This window comes from Neofelis nebulosa, chromosome 9, assembly GCF_028018385.1.
Source record: "Neofelis nebulosa isolate mNeoNeb1 chromosome 9, mNeoNeb1.pri, whole genome shotgun sequence".
NCBI classification, from domain to species: domain Eukaryota; kingdom Metazoa; phylum Chordata; class Mammalia; order Carnivora; family Felidae; genus Neofelis; species Neofelis nebulosa.
Genome location: NC_080790.1, coordinates 115,387,553 through 115,398,703, shown reverse-complemented (window position 1 = coordinate 115,398,703; position 11,151 = coordinate 115,387,553). Strand labels below are relative to the sequence as shown.

Sequence of the window (11,151 nt, the reverse complement as noted above, 5' to 3'; positions counted from 1 at the left end):
AGAGGAACTCGGTCCCTGGGCTGGGCACTGCGCGCCTGCGGCTCCTGCCCTCTCCGCGGCTACGGGCGCGGCGGCCCCGGCGCCCCCAGGGGCCGGGCCGGGGCGGGGTCTGGGCCCCGCGGGCGGGCGCGGGAGGGAGGGGGGGGACGGCGGCGAAGGCTGCGACGCTCTAACAGGTGGGATCCCGCGGCGTGGTGGAGGCGGGCGCGGGAGGAGGAGGAGGAGGAAGAGCAGCGGCAGCGGGAGCCTGAGCAGGAGCAGGATGAGCCGCGCGAGCTGACAGCCGCCGCCGCCGCCCGCGCCCAGGCTCGGTCTCGCTCCCCGCGCCCGGAGCCGCTCCCCGCCTCCCGCCTCCCCCGGCCGCCCGCGGGGCGGCCCGCCCCCTCTGCACCTCCGGGCCCGGAGCTGCCTCCATCGCTCCCGCATCCCGGCCGGGGGGGAGGAGGAGGCGGAGCAGGAGGCGAGCCGGAGCCGCCGCCGCCAACGCCGCCGCTGCCGCCGCCCGAGCAGGACAGAGCGCGCCGCAGCCCCGCGCGTCCGGCCGCCGCCCGTGCCCATCAAGCAGCCGCGCCGGAGCCACACCGCGGGACAGCCCGGGCCGCGGCGCGCCCCGGCCCGGCCCGGCCCAGCCCAGCCCAGTCCCGGCACCGGGCGGCCCGGCGGCCGGCCCGCCCCCGAGGGCGCCGGGCGCGGCGGGAGGATGCCGAAGCCGACGCTGCTGCTGCGCGGGGGCTGGGAGCGCGAGCGCAGCCCCGGGGACTCGGAGCTGGGCCGCCAGTTCCGGGACTGGTGCCTGCGCACCTACGGCGACTCGGCCAAAACCAAGACGGTGACACGCAGCAAATACCAGCGGATCGCCGAGGTCCTGCAGGGCGGCGGCGGGACCGGCGCGGGCAGCGGCCCGGCGGCCGGCGAGAAAGGCAAGTTCCAGTTCTGGGTGCGCTCCAAGGGCTTCCGCCTGGGCAGCGGCCGGGAACCCAAGATGGGCCAAGTGGTGTATGTGCCGGTCAAGACGGGCTCGGTGAGTGCGCGCGCGGCGGCCGCGGGCCGGTCCCGCCGCGGGGCTTGGGGCGGGCGGGGGCGGGGTGTGGGGGTGTGGATGTGTGTCCGAACGTGTGTCCCTGAGGTTGTCCGTGGGTCTGGCCCGCCCGGGGCGCACGCGTCTCTGCTCACCCGCCTGCCCCGGCCCGCCCAGGCAGCGCTCCGGGTTCGGGGCGTCCCTGCCCCCCTCTGCGCCGCTGCCCGGGCCGTGGCCCTGCCGAGCGGGCTGTCCCGGGCTGCTCACCCCAGCATGTTCCGTCCTCCCGTCCCCTCCCCCCGCCAGCAGGCGGCTGCTCCGAAGCCCGAGCCTCCCCCCAACCCCCCGCCCGCCCCGGGGCTGCCTGTCCCGGGCGCCTCGCGCTCCCGCCCCCGGGCCGGCTGGGCGGTGTGTGTGTGTGTGTGTGTGTGTGTGTGTGTGTGTGTGTGTGTGTAGGGTGGTGCTGTGGGGGGGGGGGGGGGCCAGGGGCAGCCACGGGACGGGGAGTCCACTCGGCTCCCCAGCGCCAGGGTTGGGGGGGGGCCCTCCAGGGCACTGTCTCCCAGACCCCACCCGGGGCTGGCCCGGGGAGGGGCGGCCCGAGCCGCAGCCTGGCGCAGGAGCAGCCTCGCGCGGGTGGGTGGGGCGCCCCCTCCGCCCCCCGGGCCCCTAGCTCCCCCCCTCCCTGGGACGGGGGCGGCCTGACCTATCCATCCCCTCCCCTCCCCCGTCCCCGGGGCCGGCCGGGTCCGGGCGGGGTGGCGTGGGGGAGGGGGCGGGGAACCGCAGCCGCCGGGAGGGAGGAGGCGGGCGGCCGGGCGGGGGCGTCCCCTCCGGCCCGGGGCGCCCTGGAGAGGGCGTGCGGCGCGGGCCCCGCGGCTCCCCCGCCGGGACCTCATTGTTCTGCAACGGGTGGGGGCTGGGGGGGGGGGACGGCTGCTCCCGGGGCGCTGCTGAGCTTTGAACTTTCCGTCGTGGAGACCCTCCATTAGTGCGTTCAGCCCCCGGCCCGGCCCGGCCCGGCCGGCCTCCCTCCCTGCCCCCCTCGCTCCCTCCCCGGCCTCGCCCGGCCCGAGCGAGCGAGCGAGCGAGCGGGGCCGCCCCGCGCCGGCCTCCCTCCCTCCCTCGCTCCCCCGCTCCCCCCTCTGTGCTCCTCCCCCGTCCGGCCCGCCCGCCCCGCGCTCAGCCCCGTCCCCGGCCGGAGCGGGCTCTTCACACACAATTGATTCGGTCGTTACGAAAAGTGCACTTGTCCCCTCCCCCTCCCCCTCCGGCGGCCGCCCGGGCCCGGCCCGCGGGGTGAGGGGGCAGCGAGGGAGGGAGGCGGGAGCCGGGGAGCGGATCCGGAGGCGCCTCCCCCCCGCGCCCAGGGGACGGGGCTGCAGGCCGCGGGGAGTGGGGAGCCGTGAGCGCGGAGGGCGGGCGGCCCATCTGCGAGGAGCGCTGATAACCGCGCCGCTGCCGCTGCGGCCGCCAGCAGCCCATCTGCGCCGCTGCCGCCTCCGGCCGGACCCGAAGCATGGGGCCGGGCCGAGGGGTGCGCCGGGGCGGGATTCCCGGAGGGGGAGGCTGGAGCAGTGTCCCACCCTGCGCGAGTCAGGGACCCCCCCCCCCCCAGCCCCAATCAGTGCTCTCCCCCAAACCCGGGGAGTCTGGATCATTGTCCCCTCCCCTGATGGAGGCAGGGACCCCCCCCCCCCCCAGCCCAAATCAGTGCCCACCTTCCCTTAAGGGGAGTATGGGTCAGTGCCTTTCCCCAGCGTAGGTCGGTCTTCCCCACCCTGCCTTCCTTACCCCCTTGGGTTCTCCCCCATCTTGGGCTAGTGTCCCCACTCTAAGTGTGGTTTTTCCAGGTCAGTGGCCCACCAGGTGGTTGACTGGATCTGTGCCCCCTACCCTGCGACAGTGCCCTCAGCCATCCAGGCCAGTTAGCACCTCCTACCCCATCCTGGTTATCCCTCCCCAGGGAGCTGAGAGTCTTGGCTCAATCTTCTTAGCGGGCAGCAGGGTCCCCCACTCTACCCACTCCTGAAGTTGGGAGGCAGGTGACCCTCAGAGTTGGCAGCTGGCTCACTGCTTCTCTGCGTGGGTTTACCTCTTCCCTAGGGAGTGGGCATCCTGGGGCAGTCTCCCTATCCTCTTAGCCATACTGCTGTCTAGGCAGAGCAGGGGTGATTTCGAACACACACACACACACACACACACACACACACACACACACACCCATGCAGGCCACATGCAGAAATTCAGTGCTAGGCCTGGGTTCCGGGTCCTCGAAGCCCAGCTAGTCTCTTCAGACCCTTCATGAGGCCCGTGCTGACCTGCCTTGTCTGCCCCTGGCATCAGGGGCCTCATGAGGCTCCACCCTGACTCCCAGACCAATAATAAGCCTTCCTCAAGGGACCACCTGCCTGGGAGGCAGGGAAAGGGGACCCAAGTCTCCCTGCCCAGGCTGGGGGGTGGGGTGGGGAGGGAAGGGGAACAACGAACACAGCAGAACAGAGGTACCCTCCTCTGACAGCCTGCCCCTCCAGCTCCCTGTGCCTTCTTGCCTGGCCTGCTGGTGAGGGCCTGTTACCTGCCGCTCGCCCAGCCAACTGGAGCCAGCCGCAGGAGATGCCCCTGGTCCTGCCACCCCCCCGTCTCCAAGCACCTTCCTGGGGCTCAGTTATTATTATTTTTATATTTCCATTTTTCTTTTCACTGATCTAAGAGGAACAAATCCTGCTGGGAATTCTGGGCCAGCCATGGCCTCTTCCTGGGAGAGGCTGAATGGGACCTTCTTTGAAAGGTGCAAAGGACATTCCCTACCTTCACTAGCCTACACACACACACACACACACACACACACACACACACACACACAAAGTTGCCATTGCCTCTGGTGGCAGTTGGAGACATCCTGTAGTTTTGTCCTGGGTGGGTTTTTGTGAAGGTCATTGGGCCTTAAACCTTCGTCTGAGGCGTTTGTTCAGTGCCCACAGGCCTGGTATTGGGTATAGGGGCGGGTCAGACTCTGCCTGCTCCTGGGTGCCCAGCTGGTGGGGGAGGTGGGCATCTCGAAGGATGTGATAAAGAAGCCCGCGCACGGAGCCACCAAGGGAGGGCGGACAGGCAGACCGATTTCAGGCAAGAGGGGGTGTGGGAGTTGGGTCGTCCAGCAGCTGAACAAGGGCCCCCGGCGCGGTGTGCGGTCCCAAGGGTGGCCATGGTATGTCATCTCTCTTCCATGTTGTTCTCTGGCTGCCCCCTCCCTGGGCCCCCTTTCCTCCTCCCACAGCCATATGCGGTGCTATGGTCGGGCCCTTCCCTAGTCCCGGCCGGCCGGCCGCGGGTCGATGATCTGACACCACTTGTCCTGTCCCATCTGGCCCTGAGCTTTTCTGGGTGTGTGTGACAAAGGCTTAATCTGTCCGGACGGGCCCAGGGCGGAGAGGAGGGCGAGGGGAATTGCTCTGTGCCGGGGCCTCCTGCAGCTGGGGCCCGGGCGGGGGCGGGGCGGGGCGGGGGTCGAGCCAGAGCCTGGGCGCGGGGGAGAGGCAAGTTGGTCTTCAGTTTGCAGGTTGTCACAGGAAATAGAAGTGGAGGCGGAGGGCTGAGGGCTGAGGGGAGGAGGGCGGAGTCCTCCACCAGCGGCACGGGGCGCTCTTGGGGATAAGATCTTTTTATGACAAGAGCCAGCCGGGGCCTCCTGACTGGGCAGAGCCTGGTTAGGATTTATTATTTCTTGTGTTTGGCCTGCTCCAGCCTCCGTGCGCTGCCACGCAGGGGAAGCAAACCCCTTGGACGCGAGACCCTCTAAATTTGTTCCAGCGTCGACCACAAAGTGAACCAGCCCCTTTCCTTTTCCCCTGGTCTCTTTGAGTGGGGCTGTCCCTGGGGCCTGCAAGGGCCACAGGTTATGACTGGGGCAGGGCCCCGGGCCATCTGTCAACTCCCAGGACCTCCTTGGAGATAGATGTTCTCAGCTCAACTCTACCATTTTCCGGATGGGAAGACTGAGGCCTCGAGAGAGGCGGTTTCCATTGGTAGGGGGCAGGACTGGAATGCAGATTTCTGTGCTCCGCAGTGGGCGTTGTGGGCCCATCACAGGCCATGAATCCCCCCATTAGAGCCCCATTCCCCCGAGGGGAAACGCCAGCTTGCCAAACCCCACTGTCAACATTAGGCTTTTGCGAGCCGGACCCCAGGTGTTCCGCTGGCCAAATTGACTAATGGTGGTCTTTTCCCAGTTTGCAGACAACGTTCATTTAGTGGAGAGCGTTTTCTCAGTCTTCGGTCTTTCTCCCCAGAGCTTTTGTGTAAACCTTTGGCACCTGCGGCCACTGGTCTGGGCGGGAAATGGCCTCTGACTTCGCACAGTGTAATATATGCCATGACCTTCGCTTGAATTCCTCGATGTTTCTTGCTTTTCTCCAAGTTATCACCACACTGACCATTTCTGAGTCACCTACTATGTGCCTGTCACTGTGCCGGGGTGCTGACACACACTAATTTGTCAGATTCCCAGGATGGCCCCCGGGGGTCAATGACGTTATTTTCGCTATCCTTCAGATAAGTGAACTGAGGCTCAGCAAGGTTCAGAACTTCCTTAGCGCCATGCTGCTGACAGGGGCAGGCCCTGAGCTTGGGGACTGCTTGCACACATCTCCATTCTTACCTCATCTGAGGGGTCTTGCAGCCTGATCCATTGGAAAGCACAAGTCCCTTCGTGACAAGCTTTCAGTCCATTACACCTTAATCTGAATTATAGTTTATGAGAATCCCTCTGTTCAAGATGTCACAGGCTAGTGCTTGAGGCAGGACTGGCTCCACACGAGGTGTCAGGGGACTTTCCTGGGGCTCACTAGGATGGAGAAGGGGTGAGAAGAAGGGAGGAGGCCTGGATCCTGTGGGACTTTTGAGGAGAAGGTTGACAATGGCATCTGGTGTGGGCCCTGTTCAGATTTCTCCTGAGTGTCAGAAGTGGGCAATTTTGTCAATTAAGCCTCGGTGATTTGGGCAAATGTGGTCTCAGGCACTCTGGGGGCTCATTTTGGAGCCTGGGTGATGCTGGAGGATCAGGCTCTGCCTTCCTGGGGTCTCCCCTCCAGGTCCTGGGTCACTCTCTGCTGGGCACGAGGACAGGATACCCCCTTCTTCCTTGGCTAAAACCTGGCATGGCCCCAAAGACTGCCTTCTTGTCCTGGGGTGTCTGAAAGTCAGGAGGCCCATCTGGGACTCTAAAAATGCTACTGGAAAGACTGGGGGGTGGGCAGCCTGTGTCTGGGGCTGCCCAGGGACGAAGGTGGAGAGCTTGACTCAGCCCCAGGCCAACTTGGGCTTCTCCAAGCCAGCTCTCCACTTAGAGATTGTGGGATTGATTGAGTGTTGTGCACAGGTGCGTGTGTGCTCATGGGGTAGAGCATGTGTGTGCATGAGGAGGCTGTGTGTGTGTGTGTGTGTGTGTGTGTGTGTGTGTGTGTGGCAGTGTGACTGTGTGGGTGTGAGTGTGCTTGTCCATGTGCAGGCTGGGGATGCTCGTGTGCCCGGGGCAGTGTGTGTGTGTGTGTGTGTGTGTGTGTGTGTGTGTGTGTGTGTACAGGTGGAGGGGAGACTGCGTGCTTGTGAGTGTGTGTGACCGTGGGCGTCTGTGTTGGCAGATGTGCAAGCACCTGGGGTGTGGGCATTGGCAGAGCACGAGCGTGAGTGTGTGCGTGCACACATGTTCAAGCTCCTGTGGAAGAAACCCCATCAGTCTGGCAGTGCAGTGCTGACAGGGGTGTCCTTCATCATAACAGAATCGGCCCAAGCTGCCGTCCTGGCCCCCGCTGCCCCTGGAGTCTCAGCAGCTGCGGAAGTGAAGTGTGAGGGAGGCAGTGGACAGGAGAAATGATGCCTTGTCCCTGTCCCCATGACGGTGGCCAAGGCGCCTCCCTGTTTCCAGCCTTCCTCAAGCACCGTGGAGGGTGGGTATGCCCTTCTGGGAGAGAGGGCTCAGCCTACTAGAACAAGGACTCCTGAGTCCACTTTCTGCCCCTACCCCACCCTGACATACACGGAGGGGAAGGGCCTGGGGTTTCAAGACTCAGGCTCCTGGATTCAGATGCCAGCTCTGCCCTTTCACCAATTTGACCTTAGTTTTCTCATCTGCAAAATGGAGCTGATAATTCTGTCTCCCTCATAGCACTGGTATGAAGATTAATGCATGAATCAATGCAGAACCTGAAGAATGTGCATATCTTAGGAAATGTTAGGTGCTCTGTGATCTCACCGAGCCTCAGTTTCCTCATCCAGAAAATGGGGATGGTGATGAAAGACGTCATGGATATTAGATGGAACAGTGGAGATAAAGCAGCCAGCCAAATCCCTGTCACATAGTTGGTGGGCAGTAACTGTTAGTTCCCTGGAGATTGTATCTGAGTCATTTCTATGTCTCCAGTGCCGTTCGGGGTTGGTTAGTGTATTGAATTGCACAGAACACCGGAAGAGCCTTGATGAGGGGCATAGGCGTGGCACGAACCCCCAGGCCTGGGGACTTAAAAGCTCAGGGTCTCTCTGCTCTGGTCGGCTCCTGCCCTGCTCTGAGCCTCCGTTTCCCTAGTTATTACACAGGGACTGCTCTTTTGGTCCCTCCTGCCCCTGAGTCTCTTCCTGGTGCTGGGTGCTGGGTGCTGGGTCCCAGAGGTCAAGGAGAGGGGTGTAGAGGGGTGAGGGTAGGGACTCTACCAATGCCTGTAGGCATCTCCCGGGTGGAAAGGTAGTAGGATGAGCATTCTGGAGGCCTTCTCCTTTCCACTCCCCATCCCCACCCCTGCTCCCGTCCTGTTCGACTTGGGTCGGCTCTGGGATCTTAGAACACAGTGAGGCTGCTTGGGCAGGGGTCTGAGCACATCTCCTGGGTTTTCTAGCCCCTGCCATGTGCCAGATACTTTATTTCACTTAATTATCCCTAGACTCTGTGAAGTGGGTGAGAACCTGATATCAGGGAGGCCAGGGAACGTTCCGAGTCCCTCTGTGAGGCAGTGGCAGGGCTTGGGTTCCATGGCTATCCGACCCTAAAAGCTACAGGGCATGGAGGCAGGGGTCCACAGGGGCCGTAGCTCTCCACCTCTCTGCACCCCAGGCTCATGGTGCCCCCTGGTCTGATGGCAAGCCACAAAAGCTTCTCAGAGCTCGAGGCATCCCCCCACCTGCCCAGACCCAGCCTAGTGGGAGACAGATGGCACCCCTCCCCTCCCCGCTGGCTTCCCCACCCCCTCACCTCAACTGTTGCTCCAGACCCGACCCTTCTCCCCACGAAGTCATCCACTCCCTCAGCATCCAGTCCTCTCACCAGCCTGGGAAGGGGGGGAACTAAGGCCGAGAGTGGACAGAACGAGATCAAGGTCCCAGAAAGTGCCAGAGCTGGGGGTGAGCAGGCAGGCCCCCAAACCTGGCTGGTCGCACATTCAGTCACTCACCCTTCACTTGCTCTCTTGCTGTCCCCGTCTGGGCAGCCCCATCCTGCCCCTGCTCCCACACTCCACTGAGGACTCCTCTCTTCCTGCTCCTCCTTCCCCATCCAACTCATTTGCAAATTCTGTTGGTTTGACCTTGCAAATGCATCTCAGGTTTTACCTTCTCACCACCTCCACTCCTTCCAGCCTCCCCACTGTATCCACTCTGACCCCCCCCCCCCCCCCCGTAGCCCCTCTGGCTCATGCAGCCAGAGAAAACTTTGCAGAAAGCAAATCAGATTCTCACCTGCCTCTGCTCAGAACCCTCCAAGACAGCCGTCTCACTCAAAGCGAGAGCCAGAGTCTCTCCTGAAGCCTCCAAGGCCCTGTATGATCTGCCCCAGCTTCCTGCTGCCCTCACCTCACTCCACTCTCCCCTTGCCCATTGGGTCTCAGCCACAGCGACCTCTTTGCTCTTCCAAACACTACCAAACACAATCCTGCCCCAGGGCCCTTGCACTGGCTGTCTCCCCCCAGCCTGGAATACTCTTCTCCCATATCTCTACATGGCTGGTTCCTCTCCTCTTTTGGGTCTCTGCTCAAATGCCACCTCCTCAGAGAGGCCCTCCCCAATCACCTAGTCAGGACTGTTTTACCATTTTAGGTCCCTTGGACCCTTTTCTCACCCCTTTCTTTTTTTTCTTTTTTTAAAGTTTATATTTATTTTGAGAGAGAGAGAGAGAGATAATGAGTGTGGGGGAGGGGCAGAGAGAGGGAGAGAGAGAATCTCAAGCAGGCTTTGCCCTGTCTGCGCAGAGCCCCATGTGGGGTTCGAACTCACAAACCTCTGAGATCATGACCTGAGTCGAAGTCGGACGCGTAACCAGCTGAGCCACCCAGGCGGCCCTCTCACCCCCCTTTCTATTTAATCTTTTTCTGTAGCTCTTATCCCCCCTGCCCCCGACATTAGGTATGTTTTTTAGTTTATAGGTTTAGTACCTGTCTCCCCACAAGGCTGTGAGCTCTGCCAGGGCAGACCAGCCTGTTTGGTTCGCTGCTGTGTCCACAGGACATAGAATAGCCCCTGCCCAAAGGGACCGCCCGCTGTGGGGGGCAGCAGAGCATGGCTTCTGCACTCGGAGGGCCTCGGGAGCCCCAAGGCCCAGACCGTCCCTCCTACCCGAGAGAGTCCAGGGAGTCCTCAGGAAGACGACATTTGAGCTGGACCTGGAGAGCCCAAACACATTTTTCAGCAAGAGCAGAACACGGAGGAGCTCATTCCAGGGGGTGGGAATGCGAGCAAGAGCTCGGAGGTGGGGCAGGTTTTCACAGGTTAGCGCAGGCTGTGGACGGAGGCGACTGGGGCCACGTTCCCGGAGCAGCGTGCTCCGCAGAACATTTCACATGGGGTGGGGGGGAGGCAAATGGTCAGATCAGCTCGAGAACCGCTGTGGGGTCCTGAGGGGATGAGCTGGTGAAATCACTTGGAGCCAGATGGGAGAGAAGGATCTGGAAAGCCACTCAGAGGAGCTGGTGTATCCTTATCTCCTTGTGTCATCGTGACAGAAAGCCAGGAGTCCACAGGAGGGTTTTTTAGCGGAGGGAGCTAAGGTCAGATTTGAGTTCTAGAAGGAACCCTCGGAATGCCGGGCAGGAGGGAGACATATTCCATGTAGGGGAAACAGGAGGTGAAGGAGTTGTGAGGTGCAGAGAGGGAAGGCCAGCCTGGGACGAAGAAGAGGGGTTGCCTCCCCCGTAGGACAAGATGTGGAGTGACTGGGACCGAGTGACAGGGAAGGTGGGGAGCAAGGGTTGTTCGAAGGTCAGGGTTGACCCAGTTTCCTTCGGTGGAAGCAGGGGAGGTTAAGACACCAGGAACGTGGACAGATGTACAGATCTGGGGTGAAGGCTCAGGGGCCAGTGGGTGGAGTCCGGGAGCTGTCCTTAAGGCCAGCAGCATGTGGCAGTGGGGGGCTGTGGGGAGCTGGTGACTCAGGGCTCCGGGGGGCCAGCTCGGGAGTCATCCTGTCCACGGGGCCCCCTTCCCAGCTTGGAACCTCCCGCGCCCCGGCTGGGACCCGACTGCAGGCTCCTGGGAGGCCTATGCTTGGGTGGATGACTCATCGTTTTCTCGGCATCCCCGGACTGAGAAAATGTTCAAGGAGACATGGGGCCCTTCCTTTGGCAGGCCAGGCCCTGACTGGATGCTGGCGGGTGGAGAAAAGCGCACTGGGGCCTCATCTCCAAGCGTCCTGAGGGCGTGTCTCCAAGAGCCCCTGGCTTCCACAGTCTTGCGCGGTCCTCAGCCACCCTGGGAGGCGGTTATGACCCCATTCTACAGGTTAGCAAGCCCAGGCAGAGCCTGTGCGGGCGACTAGCTAAGTAACCTCTTGCTGCTGCAGTTCTCCACCTGAAAAATGGGTCTGATGATTGCCCCTCCCTCCAACAGGTTTGTTGGGAAAACCTAGGGAGGGAATCATGTGAAATGCTTAAATAGCGGCGTTGTCATTTTCCTAGGGACAGGGAGAGGCGTCTGCCCAGGCGATAGGGGCTGTCTACGGATAGAGCGAAAATAGGGAAGACCAGAGAGTAACATGGCCAACAATAGACCTGAGTTTGGATCCCAGCTCCGCCACCAGCTTCTGGTTCTGGGCAAACGGCTTGTCTGCTCCGATCTCTTGCCCCCCTTGTGTAGAAGTGGCTGATAACCCACAT

The 11,151-nt window shown here is 62.5% G+C and overlaps 1 protein-coding gene across 1 annotated transcript in view; it reads left to right on the top strand.

Moving 5' to 3' along the window:
- Positions 1 to 566: 566 nt before the first annotated feature.
- The window catches only part of NOL4L (nucleolar protein 4 like), a 123,561-nt gene continuing 112,976 nt past the window's right edge, over positions 567 to 11,151 (top strand). The window contains exon 1 of the mRNA XM_058685268.1: positions 567 to 1,021. Coding sequence (XP_058541251.1) covers positions 701 to 1,021 — 321 coding nt within the window. The 5' untranslated portion in view covers positions 567 to 700. The remainder of the gene's footprint in view (positions 1,022 to 11,151) is intronic.